Genomic DNA, 20,253 nt, shown 5'->3' on the forward strand with positions numbered 1-20,253 from the left:
TCTGAATTGTATGAACTACACTTCATGAACCTGTCCTTGGTAGACATGTTGCGAGTACTTCTAATGAGGCTGTAGCTTTCGGACCAGAGATTTGTGTTCTAACCCTGGACAGCATCCCACATTCCATGCAACACAACAAGTGCTGGATGTTCTATTCCCTTGCAACAGGTACAAATATGTCATTGTTATCTGCAAATCAAATTAATCTGCATATAGCAGTTCTCTCCATCACCAGCAGGGGTAGGGTCAGCCTCATTCCTGCCACCCGCTCCACAGGCTGTGGTTGGTCAGTCCGAAGTGAGCCCTTCTCGCCCTGACGTATGATTGGTCAGACACCTCGGCCAAGTCTCAACATTATCGAGTTACCTTTTTGTGTCCTCTCCTCCCCTCTCTTTTCCCCTCTCCTCTTTTATCCTCTTCTCTCCCTTCCTATCTTGGCTTTATCTGGATACTCACAAATAGCCCTCTTTCTCAAGAATGAAGAATAATGTTTTCTTCGTTCATTTGATACAGTGATGGCACAGACTTAATGTATCCTTATATGCACCAAACCCACCCCTCATCTCCTCTTGCACCCTTGCTCTCCTCCCCTGTCCTCTCCACCTTCCTCCTCTCCTCTTAGCTGACCCTGTCACATAAGGCTATAGTGACTTATTGTAGTGACCACTCCACTTTGTCTTTTGTGGAAACTTTGAGTGTAGAACAGTTTTGGGCCTGCCATGCCTCGTCTGACTGGTGAACAGACAGCTTGTTCAGTATTCAGAAGAATGAAGACTGTTCCATCTGCTTTGAGAGAGGGAGAGAGGAGGAGGTGGAGGACAGCGAGAGAGAAAGGGTAAGGGGGAAGAGAAAGGGGAGAGCTGTAGCTGTCAGAGGCTGTTTATACAAAGCGTCGCTGTGGATACAGACGCGCACTGAATCAGCCGCGACCTTTCCGCAAGTCGGAAAGGGTAGATGAGAGGCGTCTGTACGCGCTGTGCCAGGCGCGTCATCTCATAACTGACTGGAATTGGAGCGCTGAAATAACGGGACACCTTTTGTAATACATTCTCTCTCTCTCCCCCTCTCTCCCTCCCTCCCCCGCCAGAAACATTCTTCTCTGCGCCTCCCCGTCCTGGCGGGCACGCGGTAAGAAGCGGCTGGTCGGTGTCTGTCTCGCGCTGGCCGGTTTGGGGGGGGTTATTTTTAGCGAGCGGTTCGTATTGCAGTGTGGGAGTCGCGACAGCTCTCGCTCTTCTGCAGTCCAAGACACAGCAGACCGGAGATCCTCACCGCGCGCTAAGCTGTGGGTTTACGGTAAAAGCGAGACGGATAACTGGTAGTCCAGAGCATATCGGCGGAAGAAACATTGCTGTCAGAGGAGTTTTATTGACGCTACTAACGGATCCCGACTGTGCCTGTATCCAATAACTGAAATGTCCAGTCCCGGAGCGGAGCGCGAGGCACCGAATCCCTCCCGAGACGAACCGGAGCCCGCACCCGAGCCAAGCTGTCCCGAACCGAGTCATCCTGAACCTGCGTGCCAAGAGGCGCAGAAATGGATAGAGGTGAGTCGGGCTTATATAGCTTCCAAAACTTCTCATCATTTCACACAGTTGCCCGACGGGGCACCGTAGGCCTAGGCACTCACACTGCATGGGGACTGCGGGTTGGGATATAAATACAGCATTATTGCACCGTCACCTGTTGGGAAACGCAATTGTCACTGCAGCCGGCGGTGTCCGGTTACTACCCGGCTGGACAATGCGGGGCAGGTTTCTGCTGCGTGGTGGAATGTGTGTGTGTGCGTGCGCGTGCATGTTTGGTTCTGGTCGGTTCTGGTCGCTGCAGTTTCTGATGGGCCTACAATAACTTTGAGCACCTTCGGTTTGGCGTTCATTCAAAATAAAGCTTCAGTGACGCACACACAGACATCTTCATGTGTGCTTCTCTCTGGTCCCGAACAGAGATGAAGAGGAGATGGAACTCTCTAGAATGGCCGTTAGGCTTCTCTCTCTCTCTCTCTCTCTGTGTGTGTGTGTGTGTGTGTGTGTGTGTGTGTGTGTGTGTGTGTGTGTGTGTGTGTGTGTGTGTGTGTGTGTGTGTGTGTGTGTGTGTGTTTTTGTTGAAGGCCACCGGAGAAAGCCCGTTTTTCTCCTCGCCATGCACAGAAACGCCCCCTTTTCAGGCGAGAGGGGATTCCGGTTGCCATGGCTATGAAACGGGGCCAGTAGCCTATTCACGCACTAGATGCTGCAGTGAGTGGGTCGCATGATAACGAGATTTCAGCCTTAATCATCAGAAACCTGTGTGTGGGTGTAGTATGCAGTGGGGTCTCTGTTATTACACTGTGACCCATTTTTGTGTTGTGTTGTGCAAGTTGTGCATGTGCAAGACATTTGATTGATGGTGCGGGAGTGGGGCTAACGACCATGCGGTATCAATTAGAGTCACTTAGTTTAGAGATGAACAAGATGATGATATTGACGTTCCCACACAATCTCTCTCTTCTCTTTCTGTCCCCCTCTCTCTCTCTCTCTCTCTCTCTCTCACTCTTTCACTCTCTTCCCCCTATCCTTCTCTGTCTCCTGCAAAGGCACTCAGTCATAAGCATTACAGCAGTCTTTTTTTTTAATATATATATATATGTTTTTAGGGCATTTCTACTTTATTGGGATATAGAGACAGTAGAGATTGACAGGAAGGATGGGTGAGAGAGAGGAGGGATGACATGCAAGACAAGTCGTTGGCCGGAATTGAACCAGGGACCCTGCGACGACATGGCACGCGCCCCAGTGTGCCACGCCACTGAATGCCCCACAGCAGAGAGTTTTAATGCATTATTGACAGTCATAACATCTCTCCCGTTTCAGATGTCCTTTAGCTTTTCCCTTTAATGGAACCAATCAGTTGACACACACAGACACACACACACACACGCTCTCAGCTGTCAAGGAACACACAACACACACACACAGCAGTACAAAACAGGCCCTGTCTCTGAGTAGAATTCAGTCGCCTACTTTATTTTCCATTCTCAGAGAGACTGCACCACCCTTTTCTTTTCCCTCTCTCTCTCCATACCTCTTGATTCTCTGTGGTTATTTGCGGGCTAGTCAGGCTGACGCTATTTGTGGGATCTTATTTATACACACTCAGACACAGGTGGGGATGATTCTGTTAACCACATCACCCCCTGCTCTTCAGATTTGATGGTGTGTGTGCGTGTGTGTGTGTTTGTGTGTGAATTAGGAAGTGACCTCAATGATCAGTCATAAGTGTGTCTGTGTGTGCGTTCGAGTTCCTGTGTGTGTGTGTGTCTGTGTGTGCGTGTGCATCCATCTGAGTTTCTGCGTTCCTGTGTGTGCGTGCGTGCGTATGCGCGTGTGTTCGTGTTGATCGTGTATGTATGACATTGCACAGAGATTCTTGGGACACGCCCAGGTTGGATGACATTGGTTGCCAAGGAAACATAACACGGACAGCCTATCAGATTTCCCTGTCTCCAAGGGCCAGGAGTGCAGCTGCAGTATATATCAGAGTGTGACATGACCAGGAAAGACCCTTGGGATACACAAGGTGTGAAACTGTTTATGAAAGAGACCAGATTTGTGTTTCAAAGCAGATATGAATCATTTGTTTTGAGAAGATGTCATTTGACAACTTAGGGCTAGTTTCTATTGAGGTAGAGAGAGATAAAGCGTGTGTGCATGTGTACGTGCGTGCGTGCGTAAGCATGCCAGATGTCACAGCTGTCCTCACAGAGATTAACTGGAATGGCTTCAGACATCCAGCTGTAGTGTGTGTTTGTGTGTGTGTGTGTGTGTGTGTGTGTGTGTGTGTGTGTGTGTGTGTGTGTGTGTGTGTGTGTGTGTATAATCTCAATCATGTGCCGTGTGTTGCTGTCCAATGGGGATGCTGGTCAGGAGTTTAAGAGTGGTTGAGATAAAGAGATAGTTAAGCCCACCGGGTGATCCTTGTATCTGACAGTGTATGAAGCTCGAAAAATAAGTTCCTGAAGAAACTTTGTGGGCTTGCAAAGTCTTATTTTGGTAGTGGAAAAGGTTTAAAGATGTTTCAATAGATAGATTTTCTGGGTAGTTGAAAGAAAGTAAGAGTCTTATTATGGTAGTGAATAAAGTTAGAGATGGTTTGGTTGGTTGGATGGATGGATAGAAGAGGGTTGATGATCGGTAGATAGACAGGATAAGCAGATAGTTCAGTGGAGTGGGTAGAGGGTTGGTTGGTTGAGTGGTTGAGAGCAGTTTTAGTGGGGTAGAACTGGTAGCTAAGAGAGTGCATTGTTGTATAATAATTCTAAGAGCGTGTTCTGCAGGTCTCCTGTTGTTTTTATTCAAGAGTTGTGAAAGTTCCATAGCAGTTGCAGTAACAATGGGACTCTCAGAATGTTCGTCTAAATCAACGTTCCACCATGTTGAAAGATAGGACTTTTTGAGTTACAAAAAGCAGAATAGTGTAGAAAGTATAATTAGTAAGCAACTCAAGTTAGACCTCTCTGCACGTTTTAAAGTAGGAATAGTGTGATTAGCTTAAAAGCTGTAGGAGGAGTAGCATACTGAAGAATTTGAATAATAAGACTAAGAATAAGTATGAGCAATAACAGCTGAAGCAAGCCCACTAATAACCTACAGTTTGAAGCAGATGGAATACTGGTAGCCAATGACCTTGCTGCTACATCAGTGAAAACACTTGAAGAATTCCGTATCAAATTGCTATATCCACCATTTTCAAAAATGTACTTTTTCTTCCATAAAAAATAAAATGTCATGACATAAAAACCCTTTATGATACAGTTAAAAGGACAGTAGCGATGTTAAGTTAGAAACTTGGTTATTACATTTTGTATGATAGATGTAATAATTTGTTGATGGATATATAGTGTTTTGGAATGAAACTCGCAATGTGTACAACATTTCTAGCCATAGCTTGCCATACATGTAGACAGAATTGAAGTAGAATAGTTAGCTTTGCTAGCATGCTAAGGCTAGACAGAGTTTTTTCAGCAAAACTCTGTCCCACATCGGGGGAAGGATGGACCGGTCTTTTTAAAATCGAATGAACATTCTGAATTTTTCCCACTAATAACTGTAATCTCGAACATCACAGTCAAATCAGTAAGCTTAATAATCACTTTGGTTAATTGCACTAATCCATATATAATCTGTGCTACACTGACTGAAATGACTAGGATTATATGATGACAGGGTCCTCTGGCCTAGTTCTGTCTCCCCCCCTTACAACCCCCCTAGGGTATAAATGGTATCTGCTGCTGCCATTCACTCAGAGTTAACAGAGTGGTCCACTAATGGGGTTGATGGGGGGGGGGGGGGGGGGGGGGGGAGGGTAGCATGGAGGTCATATTACTGGCGACTGTTGCGAAATACCCTCAAGGCATTTGGCTCTGTTTTTATGTGGCACACATGAATGCTCTCTCACACACACACACACACACACACACACACACACACACACACACACACACATACACATTGTCACCCACATACTATATCGGCTATACACACACAACCAAGTGCCCACCCCCACCCACATACACATACGCACACGCGCACATGCACACATACACACACACACGTACACAAGTGACCTGGCACTGTATCTTTTCCCACACTGAACTCTCAATGCAGCAGGGACTGGCAGAGGTGTTTGTGTGTGTGTGTGTGTGTGTGTGTGTGGGAAGGAGAGAGTATGAGCGTGTGTTTAGTGAATCAGCTGCCCTATTTTGCTGTTCTCAGTTCTCTTTTTCTCTCACTCACTCAAGCAGATGATGAGGATGAGGTCATATCAAAGAATCCCATCATTCCGAATCCCCCCTGTACACACACACACACACACACACACACACACACACACACACACACACACACACACACACACACACACACACCTCCTACATTCCTGCGGTAGTCAGTTTAGGCAGTAAATTATGTATGGCCATGTTGTAAATGTTTCAGAAGGTTGCAGCGACACGCTTGACACTAGAAGGTGTGTGTGTGTGTGTGTGTGTGTGTGTGTGTGTGTGTGTGTGTGTGTGTGTGTGTGTGTGTGTGTGTGTGGCTATTGATGGGTTCCATTAATGGGATGTACTAAAGCACATCTGAGGCGGGAGAGAGATGCTGTGTGTGTGTGGGGGGGGGGAGACACTAAAAGAGTGACAGATTAAAACAGATTAAAAAACCTCCCTATCTTCCGCCGTAGATTGAAGACCCATCTCTTCAGGCTACATCTTAACTGTCCCTCCGAAAGACCTCTTCATCCCCACTACCCCCCTGTACAAGTTTCTCTCCTGTAATTCTTTTTGGACTGCCAATAGCCCCTGGTCCTACCATAGATTACTTTTTCTTATGATGACTGATGGATGGATGATTCACTGACTGAAACAAATGTATTTGTTGTCAGTCACTTTGGATAAAGGCGTAAATGCCATAAATGTAAATGTAACGGTGGGAAACATCTGGTCAACAGTTACGTAACAGTACAGAGAAACAATGGGCTGTTTTCATGATGATAATTACACTGGGAATGTGTGAGTTTGTGTGAGTGAGAGTGTTTTGGAGAGTCTCAAACTTGTTTTTCTAAAAGTGATTGAGGAAGAAGAGAAGGAAGCGAGGGGGAGGAGATGAGAAAGAAAAGAAGGGAAAGAAGGGAGAGGAGGGAGGAGTATTTGCCTGTCCATTTGCGTCTGTGGCCTTGATGCTGTTTAACCCAGCTCTGACTGCTGGAGTTCAGGGTCAGACGCTTCTGTGGCAAAAAAAACTCTCACACTAAAGTGTGTGTGTGTGTATGCACGTACGCGCGCTCAGGGCAAGGCGCACCGTATAATCTGGGTTAATCTGGATTAGGCGTCCAATCCCACTTTCTGTCCATCTCCAACCACTGGTTATGCAACACCTGCGTAAAACGTAACGCTGTTGAGTAGAAGGAGGTGTGTGCGTGTCTGTGCGTGTGTGTGTGTGTATGTGCGTGTGTCTGTCTGTCTCTCTGTCTGTTTGTTTGTCTGTGTCTGTGTGTGTTCCTGTTTTGGTTTCAGGGTGAACAGTGTAGTATGTCGTAGTCTGTGTAGGTCATGGAGTCCTCATGAACTGAACCCTCTCTGATCCCACTCTGCCAGACACACGCTGTGGAACATGCTCTGGTAGATCATATGACATGACAGGCTACTGGAGATGTGATTTACATGTTATTTACTTGTTGTGCATCAGTGCAAATGAATGAGGATTGATACAGTACTGTAACACTAATGTCAAGCACACACACACACACACCTCCACCTCCTCCTCTTCCCCCTCCTCCTCCTCCTCCCTCAGTCCTCTTTCTCCCCCAGTCCTCCTCCTTCTCCACCTCTTCCTCCTCCCCCTCCTCTTTCTCTTCCTCCCACTCCATCTCTACCTCCCCCTCCTCTACCTTCTCTTCCTCCCACCCTAGTCCTCCTCCTTCTCTTGCCCTTCCTCCTCCACCACCTCCTCCTCCTCCTCCACCTCCAACGCTTCCTCCTCCACCTTCTCCTCCTCCTGCCATCGTCCTCCTTCTCCTCGTCCTCCTCCACCTCGTCCTCCCCCTTCTCCTTGTCCTCCTCCACCTCCTCCTCCCCCTTCTCCTTCTCCTCCCCTCTTCCTCCTCCTCCCCCTCCTTCTCCTCCCCCTCCTCTTCTTCCTCCTTCCCATTCCACCTCAACCTCCTTCTCCTCCTCCTCCTCCTTCTCCTCCCCTTCTTCCTCCACCTCCTCTCTTTATTGTTGCTTGACATGTTCTGACCGGTGTTTGTCATGCCTTCATCACCAGGCGGTGACAGGGCGGAGTTTTGGAGACAAGGACTTCCGGAGCGGATTGGAGAACGGGATCCTGCTGTGCGAGTGAGTCTGTGACATCACTTCCTGTCAGATCAGGAACTTTGGAAATAAGACACCTGGACACACCTAGAGACATTCAAACTCTCGAGAACTTTCTTTCTAAAATATGGATTGGCTGATTGTATGTGAAGAACACTGGTTTAGTTGAGTGACTCTGTGTCACACAGTCACTTTACTAAATGACTCCTGATTCAGTCATTTTGTTGAGTGATTATTTGAGTCATGTATTGTAATTGACTCTTTGACTCTCTCCACCAGGCTTCTGAGCTCCATCAAACCAGGCCTGGTGAAGAAGATAAACCGACTACCCACCCCCATAGCAGGACTGGTCAGTACTACACTTATAATGTGACACCAATCAAATACTGCTCACCCCTATCGCAGGCCTGAATTCAAACTGAATCCTTCTCTCTCTCTCCCCTCTCCTCCGCTCCCCCCCTCTATCTAGGACAACCTGTCTGTGTTTCTGAGGGGTTGTGAGGAGTTGGGCCTGAAGGGTTCTCAGCTGTTTGACCCTGGAGACTTGCAGGACACCTCCATATGCACCAATGTCAAGTATGTGTGTGTGTGTGTGTTTGTGTGGATGTGTGTGTGTGGATGCCAATGTCAAGTATGTGTGTGTGTGTGTGTGTGTGTGTGTGCGCGAGTGTGCGCGTGCCAATGTCAAGTGGGGGTGCGCATGTGCTTGTGTGTGTGTATGTGAGCGCGTTTGTGTGTGTGTGTGTGTGGGGGGGTGTGTGTATGTGAGCGTGTTTCTGTGTGTGTGTGTGTGTGTGTGTGTGTGTGTGCACTTGCTTGTGTGTGTGTATGTGAGCACGTTTGTGTGTGTGTGTGTGTGTGTGTCCAGGTTTTTAATGAGGGTTGGTACGATGCCGTAACACTCTCTCTTCCTCTCATCCTCTTCTCTCCAGGGACTGTGGCAGAAAACTGAAGAGTGTAAGTATTAATCTTCCTTTGTCCCTTCTCTCTCTCCCTCCTCTCCCTCTACAGCATACTGTATGTGTGTATCTCAGTGTCTGCTCTCAATTCTATTCACTGGTGATTGACCAAGAATATGGCCATTATAACAACATCAACAACAGCAACAACTTAACAAATGTATATAAAACTGAAATATGGGTAAGTTATACAAGGTCTCTCTCTCTCTCTCTCTTTCTCTCTCTCTCTCCATTCATCAGGTGTTGATCACAGTGCTCTGGCTGGGGAAAGCAGCAAGTGGCTGTGCTTCCTACAACGGCCCCACTCTTGACCTCAAGGAGTTCGAGGGCCTACTCTCACACATGAGGACGGTAAGAGAACACACACACACACACACACACACACACACACACACACACACACAGGTGGCTGGGTTTGGAGAGCTTCCTGTCTTTGTTGAGGGGCAGGAAAGATCCAACACACTGAGGACAGACACACACACACACACACACACACACACACACACACACACCAGAAGCAGAACTCAGTTGTCAGTGTGAGTAGGCAGAGACTAAGGACAGAACAAAAGGAGAGAGAGAGAGAGAGAGAGAGAGAGAAAGCGAGCTGGAGGGATTTGATGACCACTCTCGGTCAGCAGCCCAGACAGATGTTTTGGCTGTGCTAGAATAGAGTAAATCCCTAAGGCTCTACAGCTTACCACTGGATTTCAGCTCTACATCAGACAACATAGGCCTGCTATGGACAGACTTCAGGTATCCTACACCTCTCTCTCTCTCACTTTTACAAGCTTTATTTAACTCTCTCTCTCTCACACACACTTCAATCAGCTTTATTCAACTCTCTTTCTCTCTCTCTCTCTCTCTCTCTCTCTCTCTCTCTCTCACTTCAATCAGCTTTATTCAACGATCTTTCTATCTCTCTCTCTCACACTTGCTTTCATCATTGCCATTATCAGGTTTGTTAATTGTGATATGTTGTTCTCCTTTGTGTGTGTGTTCGTTCTAGGAGTGTGAGGAAGGAGGGGACAGTCCGAGGCGCAGTGTGAGGGACAGCGGCTATGACTGCTGGGACTCAGAGAGGAGCGAGTCTCTCTCTCCCCCCCGCCACGCCCGCGACGACTCCTTAGACAGGTGAGACACACACATCCACACACACACACAGATTCCCCTCGAAAACATGGAGTGAATCTGAAAATACCTATGTAGTGCACTATTTTAGACTGGTTTTAAACCACAGTGACTCTGGTTAAGAGTAGTGCACTAATTAGGGTGCCAATAAAGCCACAGACAGGCCTTTTTACTCACTTAATTCACCGTAGGTTGTCTGTCTATTGTACGTTGTTACGTTTATCGAGATGTTTAGAATAATGATTGATTTGATTGTTACGTTATATTTGTGTGGAAGTGTTTCCAATGACGTATTTTCTTGTTGACTGACAGCCTGGACTCTTTTGGCTCACGCTCCCAGCACAGCCCGTCTCCCGATGTCGCCACCCGCGGCAACAGCGATGGTAAGAATGCTCTGATGACTCATAATGGAAGTGAATTGGAACCAGAAAAGAAGCGTGTCACTTTCCCAGAGTTTGGCTTCCTCGTTGTCTGTTAGCAAGCTGTTCTGTTAGGTAGCGTGGTAGCATGTTATCCACGATGTGTCACAGCTAGCCAGCCTGTCGGCAAGGGGGGACAACAGCTGTGTATCGTTTCTCTGCCCCTTCCGTGTGTGTGTGTGTGTGTGTGTGTGTGTGTGTGTGAGAGAGAGAGAGAGAGAGAGAGAGAGGCCAAAGGTTGCAGCTGTCTGTCTACTTAACCGTCCCTGAAGATTTGGATCTCGAATGTCAATCAGAGAATACACAATTTTGTCAACATCCTGGCTGCGTCTGTGTGTGTGTGTGTGGCGTGTGCATGTGTGCGCGTCTGCGCGTGTGTGTGTGTGTGCGTGTGCATGCACGTGCGTATTGGAGTAGGGGTACTGGCTAAAGCATCCTGTTTGTGAGATTGTGTTGTGTGTTATTGACTCCAGAATAGGAAGCAGCTGTGTGTCTGGGAAAACATCCCAAGACAGGGAATACCAACATTCCCTAGAGGAATTCCAATGTTCCCTGGAGACAACAAGAGAAGAGAGACATCCCCATCCATATGTTCATCGATAGATAGACGTATTTGTTGATTTTGGACTGATCGAAAGTGTAACTACTGGATCTTTTCCCTCACACCCATTTATCAGGAATGCATTCTCTCGCTGTGGCACACTTTTGCTCTATTCAAGCACGAGCACACCTTATTCAAGGACTAACTGAAACAGGTTGGAGGTCCTTGTGGAATATATGAGTAAACACTAATGTAATGTCTTGTATGTCCTCCTGTTTCATCCCTCCTCCTCCCTTCCTCCCTCCCTCTTTCTCAGGGCGAGGGAGTGACTCGGAGCTCGACGCCCCCAACAGGAAGCCAGACGTGCGGAAGGATGACATGTTGGCGCGCCGCCACGCCAGCAGCGAATCACGGAGCTTCGTTCCCTTTAACCAGTTCCTGCCCAACCGAGCTAACGCCACCGCCTACATACCCACGCCGCGACGCAAACCACTCACTGAGATGGGAGAGCAGAGGAGGTAACAATACACACACACACACACACACACACACACACACACACACACACACAGATGCAAACCACTCACTGAGATAATAGAGCAGAGGACGTAACAATACACACACACACACACAAATGCAAACAACACACTGAGAAGGGAGACCTCAGGCTATTCAGGTAATAACACACACACACACACACACACACACACACACACACACACACACACACACACACACAACACACGCATATTAACTGATCAATGAGAACACTTATATCTATATATATGTAACCCCCCCGACACCCCCCCCCCCCCCCAGTCACCCTGAGCCCATCCTAGAGGAGGGGGTGGGGGCAGGGCTTTTTAAGAGGCCTGTCGGACCTCGCCACAAAACCTCTAAGACTGTCACCTGGGCCTTGGAGAATGGAGAGGACCCGGGGGCGGGGGCTCACAAGGGGGAGGGGCCAAACCAGGAAGAAGAGGGGCCAAACCAGGAAGCTGTGTTGTTGGCAGAGCAGCGGCGGCTGCAGAGGCTGGAGAAGGCAGGGATTAAGGTTCTGCCCGCCGCGATTCGCTACTGCAGGTCAGCAGGGTGGGCCGTGTGACCTTGATCAGTCGTGTTTCAGCAGTGTTGATTTCTGACTCACAGCTGTGAAGGTTGGTTTGTTGTGTGGGCTTCTGACTAACAGCTGTGAAGGTTGGTTTGTTGTGTTGGCTTCTGACTGACAGCTGTGAAGGTTGGTTTGTTGTGTTGGCTTCTGACTAACAGCTGTGAAGGTTGGTTTGTTGTGTGGGCTTCTGACTAACAGCTGTGAAGGTTGGTTTGTTGTGTGGGCTTCTGACTAACAGCTGTGAAGGTTGGTTTGTTGAGTTGGCTTCTGACTAACAGCTGTGAAGGTTGGTTTGTTGAGCCTGTATCTTGTCGCGCCATGAGGCCTGTTGGTCTTGTTGATTTGACAATTGCTGTGACAGTGTTTCTATTCGTGGCCCTGGGGGGTTCATGTTGACGTGGTTGACTGGTTGCTGATGGCCTTGTGATGTTTCTACTCTTAACTCATTGAGTTTGATGGATTGAGTGTGGCTATAAAAACCAGTGCTGTGTGACGTTTGCTGGGGTGAGGTTTGAGGTTAGGTTTGGTGTATGCAGCAGATGATGATAACACCTTGAAACACACAGAGATTAGCTAAATCTGCTGTGGAGCTGTTATACAGTACATACGTCTGGATGGATTGCCACACTAGTGCACGCTGGGTTCTCTAACGTGTGTGTGTGTGTGTGTGTGTGTGTGTGTGTGTGTGTGTGTGTGTGTGTGTGTGTGTGTGTGTGTGTGTGTGTGTGTAATCCACCATAAACGGACAATAACAGCACGACCACTGTCACTGCTTGGAGCATGGCATGATGGGATTCCAAACTCCCAAAACTGATGTTGTCATGCCAACCTGTCTCCAGCGCCAGCAGGATGCCTGCTTCAGAGGAACAGGAAGTGAGGTTGCCATCCCCTGACATCATCCTCCGTCGTGACAACGACTTCCTGACCAATCAGAAGGCGGTGTGGGACTCCTCCTCTGATGGGGAGGGAGAGGGGGGAGAAGGAGGAGGAGGAGGAGGAGGAGGAAGGGGGAGGAAGGTCCCAGATGTGCGGAAGGACGACCTGGCCTCGCGGCGTGCCCCGCGTCACGCCTCTGCTCCCAGGGTGCACCAGTTCGTCCCGCCGCCGGCATGCAGCCGCAGGGACCGGGAACGCTGGGAGGACATCCGCCGTGCATCCCAGCAAGCACTGCAGGAAAAAGAAAAAGAGATCAGGTTAGGGTATGTAAGTGTGGGTGTGTGGGTTTGGGTGTGTGTGTGTGTGTGTGTGTGTGCCTTTTTCCTTTTTCACTTTTTCTCTTCCTGGATGGTCAAAGTCACATTCTTTTCTTCCTGTTCTCTCTCTCCTCTCCGGGTGCTGATGCGCGTCTCTGGGTCTTGTATGTATGTATGTATGTTGCGTGTCGATGTGCGTTGTTGTGTGCTGGCTTCATGTTGGCTCTGTGATTGGCCAGTGAGAGGGAGGCGGTCCCTGACATCATCACTCGCAGAGACAACCCCTTCCTTAACCATGCCCCTCGACGTGAGCAAGAGGAGGATGAGGAGGAAGAGGGGCTCGGGGGAGGGGTTAAGGCAGTACCCAATAAGCAGAAGGATGACCTGGCTCGTAGGCGGGCCCAGAATAGGCCCGGCCCTAACAGGGGTGGACCTGTGAAGTTTGTCCCTGCCTCCATGACCCAGTCCGATCTGGAGAAGTGGGAGAGACTAAAGATGGCCGAACCCAGGTGCCTAACATACACACACACACACACACACACACCATTTACATTCAGGTCTGATCAATGTGTGTATGGAGTCCCAAGAACTGTGTGTGTGTGTGTGTGTGTTTTAGCTTGACCTTATCAAAGTTGTCTCACAGTATGTCTACAATCTCTCACAGTGGCCTTTCTCAAGGTCTAGGAGACAATAGTTCAGTTGTCCTGGTTGTTTGGCTGGCCTCTCTCTCTCTCTCTCTCTCTCTCTCTCTCTCTCTGTCCCTCTCTTTCCCCCTCTTCTCTCCGGACATTAGTTTCCATCTACACTCCGCAGTGACAGGCTTTCTAATGGGCCTGCAGAGGATGGACCTGGCACAAGTGTGTGTGTGTGTGTGTGTGTGTGTGTGTGTGTGTGTGTGTGAGAGAGAGAAGCTAGTGCTGGCTCCTACTCAGGTTTGGTTTTGTTTGTCCACTCTGCTGCACTGGATAGGATCAGAAGAGTTTTTATCTTAGCAACCATAACCAAGGAAACCGTGCTACCTACGTATATTTACAGAGAAGGAAACAAAAACGTGTGTGTGTGTGTGTGTGAATGGAAAAGTGGAAGAGAATCAAAGACTCCCATTGATTTTGTCCACCAGTCTCTCTGGCCATCTCTCTTCAATACAGAAATACAGTTTATCGTTATCTCCTTACTGTATGTATGTTCATTTTTCAATCTCCTTCTCCTGTTCCTTGTCTCTCATTGTTTTATCTTTCCTTTCCTCTCCTCTATCTATGCTCCTCCTCTCCTTCCCTTGCTCTGGTTGATGTGTGTGTGTGTGTGTGTGTGTGCAGTGAGCCAAGCCCCGCCGCCCCTGTGTGTCAGGCGTGTCTGAAGAAAGGTTCCACGAAGCCTGTCATTGCCGCGACGGCGACTGAGCGGTGTCGCTCTAAGGTCGTGACCTTTGGGGGTGTGACAGAGCTGGAGCAGCCAATCAGCACCGTCCGACCAGGGGAGGGGGAGGAGTCTGAGTTGCTAAGGCGACTCCTCGCTAAGGCAACCGTTGCCATGCCCACCATCGGCCTGGGCTCCCAGTTGACTGAGCGGCCACACAGGTACGGCCCAGGACAGACCCGGGTCAGAGCCAGGCTAGAGCATGGCCAAAGTGGGCTGTACTGGGCTGCACTTGGCTAAGTGGGCTGTACTGGGCTGTACTAGGCTAGGCTTGGCGGTACTGGATTGTATTACTCAAACCTAATCTAGAGATTAGACCTTGACTGTTAAGCACTTTGTGGCAAAATGTATTTGTAAAAGCTTTTTTACAAATAAGATTTTATTGATTGATTGGTTTGGTTGGCTTGCTGGGCCTGGACTGAATTGTTCTGGTGTGAGCAGTATGTGAAAAGACACACACACACACACACACACACACACACACACACACACACACACACACACACACAGCTATAACAGGCTGCATGGCATCTCTGGAGCTTTAGACAAATGTATCCCTCTGACTGTGTAACATTTCATACATCAATAGAAAGACAGACAGACAGATACAAAGATAGATAGACCGATAGATAGACAGACAGATAGAAGGATAGAAGGATAAATAGTCTGATAGATAGATAGATACCACCCTTAGGATCAGTTGCTCATCTCTATCAGCATCAGTGTAGCCAGTATAACTTGTGTGTGACTGTCTGTTTTGCGTCATGGCTAAAGGGGTGTGGCTTGGATGTGACTGGAAAATTACATTACTACAAAAGTGTGGGTCACAACAACCCTAATGGCTCCCAGGCTTGAGGTTGCATTTCCTCTCCTGTCCAGTAGGGGGCTGAGAGAATTCTGCACAGAGGTGCTCAGGGTAAGGGGCTATGGGTTGATTTGGGATTGAACACTTCTCTGGAGAGGGCTGGTGTGTGAGTGCATGTGTGAGTGCGTGTGTGTGTCTGTCTTTCCTATGCCTCTGGCCCTGTCCTAGGAGAAGTGTTGTTGAGTGCCGCTGTGTGTGTTAGTCTTATAACCAGATGGTAAGTTTGGGCAGTGAGACTCTATCGCCACCTCCTGGTTAGAGACCAGGTTGACATGAAAGTTGATCTCATCACTGGCCTGCTCTCCGCATGGAACTGCCTGCATGTGTGTGTGTGTGTGTTTGTGTGTGTTCGAGGGTAGGGGTGGTTTTATATCCAGTTACCATGGTTACTCTCTCACCTCTCTGGTGACCTCACAGCCAGGTGGGCGGAGTCGACCCCTCACCTACCCCGCCCCCCAACGCCGACCTCACACCACCCCGGGCCCCCGGAGCCCCTCCCACTCCAGCGGAGCTGGACGCCCGTATGGCGCAGTACGAGAAGAGAGAGGAGGAAGAGGAGGAGGAAGAGGAGGAGGGGAGGATCCCAGATCTGCGAAAGGATGACATGATGGCTCGGAGGACAGGGGCGTTCCATAAGTCCAGCGGCGCCGTCGGCCCGGCGACGTTCAACCGCTTCCTACCCCTGCCTGGCTCCAAGCGCTCTGCGCAGGAAGTTGTCACGGACGCCAGTCCCCGCAACAAGAAGGAAGTGTTCATGCAGAGGAGCAGGAAGCAGGAAGTTAGGTGGGCGGGAACACTGTTTTGGGGGGGTGGGGGGGAGGTCCAACACGCGTGTGCAATCAGTGGTCAAATGTTGTCTAACAGGCTTGTTCAGAAGTGTCTGTGGATGTGAGACTGTGCCAAACCTATTGATTATCTCTGTATGTGTGTGCGTGTGTGCGTGACAGTGTAAGTGTGTTAGTGTGTGTGTATTGGTGTGAAACAATGCTAAAGCTGCTGGTTTTCTCTCAGAGCTGAACCACTGCAACAGCAACCCAGGGTTACCATGGAAATGCCTCAACCACACCGTGACATTGCAACGGTCACCACTTATAGCAACCGTGACTATAATGATGATGATGATGATGATGAGTATGATGAAGATGGGCCTGTTCCTGACCTGGAAAAGGATGACATGCTAGCTCGCAGGACTGGGGCGTTCCAAAAGCCCATGGCGGGTGGAGTAGGCCAGTCGTTTAACCTCTTCCTGCCTGTCCCTGGATCAGCCAATCTCAAAAACACCCCTGTGTCTGGAACACACCATCTCTACAGTAAACCCAAACACACAGACAAGACCTCCAAAGACAGGTAGTGGCTGTGTGTGTGTGTGTGTGTGTGTGTGTGTGTGTGTGTTTAGGAGTGTAATAATGACTTATCAATACCTTACGTTTATAGAGGTTACACACACTAACAATGTTAACATAATTTACAGTTGCTTTGTTCTTTATGGGTATTGGGGTTTCATGGATGTGATGCTGTAGTTTCCTTGATGGCTGAACTGGTTGTTGGGATGGCCGGGAGATAAGGCTCAGGCTGTGTGTGGTTGGTTTAGGTGTGGTTCTGTGTGTGTCATAGCTGTTAGTATGGCTTGGTTTGGTTGAACGGTTGAAACATTGTAATTTTGCCTGAATTTGGTCAGGTGGTGTGGTCTTGCGTGGTTTGGTCTGGTCTAATCTGGTTATGGGCTGGTCTAATCCGGTTTTGCTTGGTCTGGTCTAATCTGGTCTGTCTTTGTCTAGTTCTGCTTGCTTTGTCTTGGTCTGGTCTGGTTTTGTGCCTATGCTTCATTTCCTGGTTTAACTCTTCCCCCCTGCTTATGTCACTGGGTCACTGTCTCAGCAGCAGCGTTTCCGTGGTAACAGGACCTCTAGCTCCATCCTCCAAAGCCCCAACCAGGAAGTGCTCAGGGGTGAGGGACAAGGAGGGGGGAGAGCAGGGGGAAGAGCAGGGGGAAGAGCAGGGGGAAAAGCCCTCTCTCGCTGCCCCCTCCCACCCCTCTGTCCCACTCTCCTCCCCTATTCTCACCCCTCCTTCCACCCCTCCCCCTGTGCAGCCCAAGAGTGGGGGTACAAAGGGGGGTGCAGAGAGGGGTACGGAGGGGGCAAGGGCGGGGCGTGACCCCCCCCCCAGAAGACCCTCCTGGCTCGAGGACGATGAAATGCCCCCAATGATGTGAGATGCCCCATCAACTCCCACACACACACACACACACACACACACACACACACACACAGACACACACACACACACACACACAAACACACGCTTATAAAACCTCATGTTTATAGACTGGGTTTGTCATTTAAAATGTGTAATGTCGTCCTGATTGTGTCTGTATGTGTTGGCTATTCACTCAGACCTCCCTGTCATGACCATGCATGTCTCTGGCTGTCCCCTCCCCTCTGACCTCCTCCACTCCTCATCACAGACCTAAGAAACAAGTGGATAGGTGTAAGGCATAACTCCACAATACTACTTTCTCCTATCCAGTCTTGTCAGATCTGCAAAGGGGAGCGAACGATGGCAGAAGGAAGGGAATAAGTGTTGACTTGCCTTTGTGTTGTGCAACAGAACCTTTCCCCAACGGTCACAGGGTTGTGCCGACTGCCTAGAGTGTTTGGTGTTACATTGAAATCCTTCCCCTGGGTTGTAGTCCAATATGATGTGGTATCAAATACATTGACTGTAATGTTACTCTGCAAACCCATTGTCTGAATGATGAGTTGAACTGTAGAACAAGCGTTAACCTCACCTCTCTCTCTCTCTCTCTCTCCCTCCCATCCGTTTTTCTATCTATCATTGTATTCTATGGTTCTGCCGTTGTAGGTTGAGTCGGCGAGTTGCTCATATGTCTGATGACTCTGAGTAAGTCTGTCTCCTGGATGAGCTGCTGCATGCACACAGACAGACAGACAGACAGACAGACACACATGCGCACACAGACAGACATGCACACACATGCGCACATTCACATTCACACCCACATGCGCACACACACACACACACACACAAACAAACACACACACATACACCACACACAGGCATGTACACTCTCTCTCTCACACACACACTCACACTCTCACACACACACACACACACACACACACACAGACATGCATGTTTGATTTTAGGACTAGGACTACCATACAAGCATGCAGTCTGGCCTCCTCCGGCTCTCTCATAATCCTAAGAGAGCACATGCTCCACTACAATGCTAATGCTAACCTCAAATGCATTTATTCATTCACAGCTAACCGCTAACGACAGCCGGCTGGCTTACAGACTGCCCAACGCTGTAATGAAGTTGTCCAATTCTGATTATTCCTTTTCATCCAGTCGCTCCCCCCCTCTCTGTTCCGATGTTGGGTGTCCCAATAGTCAACACCCACCAAGGGTCATTCCAATAGTCAGTAAATAGGGGAGTTAGTGATGTCATACTGTACCCTTAGCCCTCCCTCTGGCCCTCTTGTTTGGAGTATTTACCAGCTCTGATCTCCTCCAATTCCCAGCAATCTCCCCTCTGACAGTTATTTGAGGCAAAAAAATGTTTCATGTTTGCCTTGTTTTGGAGTGGGGCTGAATAACAGAAGAGACGAGAGACTGAACTGAAAAGGAGAAACAGATTTGGGATGGTGTGTATTTGTGTGTTCTCATGTGTTCGATGACATCAGCGAAGCTTCCTTTTTTTTTCTCTGTAGGAGCATGAGTATGATTGACATGCGCAGTGAGGAGGAGGAGGCGGGACTCGCACAGCCACTGGGCCAAACACGTTATGATCGCATGCAGGAGCAGTACAACCAGAACGAAGAGGAGGAGGACCACTGGCAAGATGTAAGAGAGAGAGAGAAAGAGATGGGGAGGGAGGGATGGGGGAGAGAAGAGGAGAGGAGAGGAGAAGAGAGGAGAGGAGAGAGAGAGAGAGAGAGAGAGAGAGTGAGAGAGAGAGAGAGAGAATACCAGTGTGAAGATGACTCAGCATTATTTTCTACTCAATAAATGTGTTTCTTCTTGTTTTTCAACTCACACCTGCTTGATTGTCTTACAAAGTGCTTACCTAACCCTAACCTTTGAACTCTGACCTCTCGGCAGGACCTGGCTCGCTGGAAGAGTCGCCGTCGCAGTGCCTCCCAGGAGCTGATCAAGAAGGAGGAGGAGAGGAAGAGGATGGAGAAGAGGATGAAAGAGGAGGGGGGAGACGCCCACAAGAGGAAGAACATCAAGACCTACAGAGAGATTGTGGAGGAGAAGTACGGAGGGAGGGATGAGAGGGGGGGAGGAGGGAAGGAGGGAGCCGATAGAGAGAACCTGTTGATTTCATAAGCCTCTTATTGTATCTTTCCCTCTCTCTCCCTCATTCTCTATTTCTTTCTTTCCCACTCCTCCCCCCCCCTCTCTCTCCCTCCCCCATAGAGAGCGTAGGGAGATGGAACTGTGTGATGCGTACAGGAGGGCGGAGACTCCGGAGGAGGCGGCGGTGGTTCTCCAGCGTTACGCTCTGCGCTTCACCATCAGCGACGCCACGCTCGACAGCCTGAAGCTGCCCAGAACCAGCACCGAGCCCAGACCGGACTCGACCGGAACAGACCACCAGCCCGAACCAGCACAAACCGGTGATATCAACCAGGAGCCCAGACTAGCAGAGAGGGACACGAACACACAGCAAGACAAAGGAGCTGCTCTCCCATCCAACCCCCCAGCACCCAGAAACACAGTCACACACACACAAACCCAACACA

At 49.1% G+C, this 20,253-nt stretch overlaps 1 protein-coding gene across 1 annotated transcript in view; it reads left to right on the top strand.

Moving 5' to 3' along the window:
- Positions 1–1,415: 1,415 nt before the first annotated feature.
- The window catches only part of LOC310821025 (uncharacterized protein), a gene marked incomplete at its 5' end in the record, with an annotated part of 22,612 nt that continues 3,774 nt past the window's right edge, over positions 1,416–20,253 (top strand). Inside the window, 20 exons of the mRNA XM_083692869.1 lie at positions 1,416–1,547; positions 7,800–7,870; positions 8,126–8,195; positions 8,316–8,428; positions 8,779–8,803; positions 9,046–9,156; positions 9,812–9,936; positions 10,246–10,316; positions 11,210–11,411; positions 11,713–11,976; positions 12,853–13,207; positions 13,516–13,706; positions 14,514–14,774; positions 15,896–16,261; positions 16,490–16,825; positions 17,357–17,426; positions 17,571–17,689; positions 19,216–19,348; positions 19,607–19,764; positions 19,928–20,228. Of these exons, the coding sequence (XP_083548995.1) occupies positions 1,416–1,547; positions 7,800–7,870; positions 8,126–8,195; positions 8,316–8,428; positions 8,779–8,803; positions 9,046–9,156; positions 9,812–9,936; positions 10,246–10,316; positions 11,210–11,411; positions 11,713–11,976; positions 12,853–13,207; positions 13,516–13,706; positions 14,514–14,774; positions 15,896–16,261; positions 16,490–16,825; positions 17,357–17,426; positions 17,571–17,689; positions 19,216–19,348; positions 19,607–19,764; positions 19,928–20,228 (3,474 nt within the window). The remainder of the gene's footprint in view (positions 1,548–7,799; positions 7,871–8,125; positions 8,196–8,315; positions 8,429–8,778; positions 8,804–9,045; positions 9,157–9,811; positions 9,937–10,245; positions 10,317–11,209; positions 11,412–11,712; positions 11,977–12,852; positions 13,208–13,515; positions 13,707–14,513; positions 14,775–15,895; positions 16,262–16,489; positions 16,826–17,356; positions 17,427–17,570; positions 17,690–19,215; positions 19,349–19,606; positions 19,765–19,927; positions 20,229–20,253) is intronic.

The sequence above is a fragment of the Argentina silus genome (assembly GCF_951799395.1).
Source record: "Argentina silus genome assembly, chromosome: 21".
Lineage (NCBI taxonomy): Eukaryota > Metazoa > Chordata > Actinopteri > Argentiniformes > Argentinidae > Argentina > Argentina silus.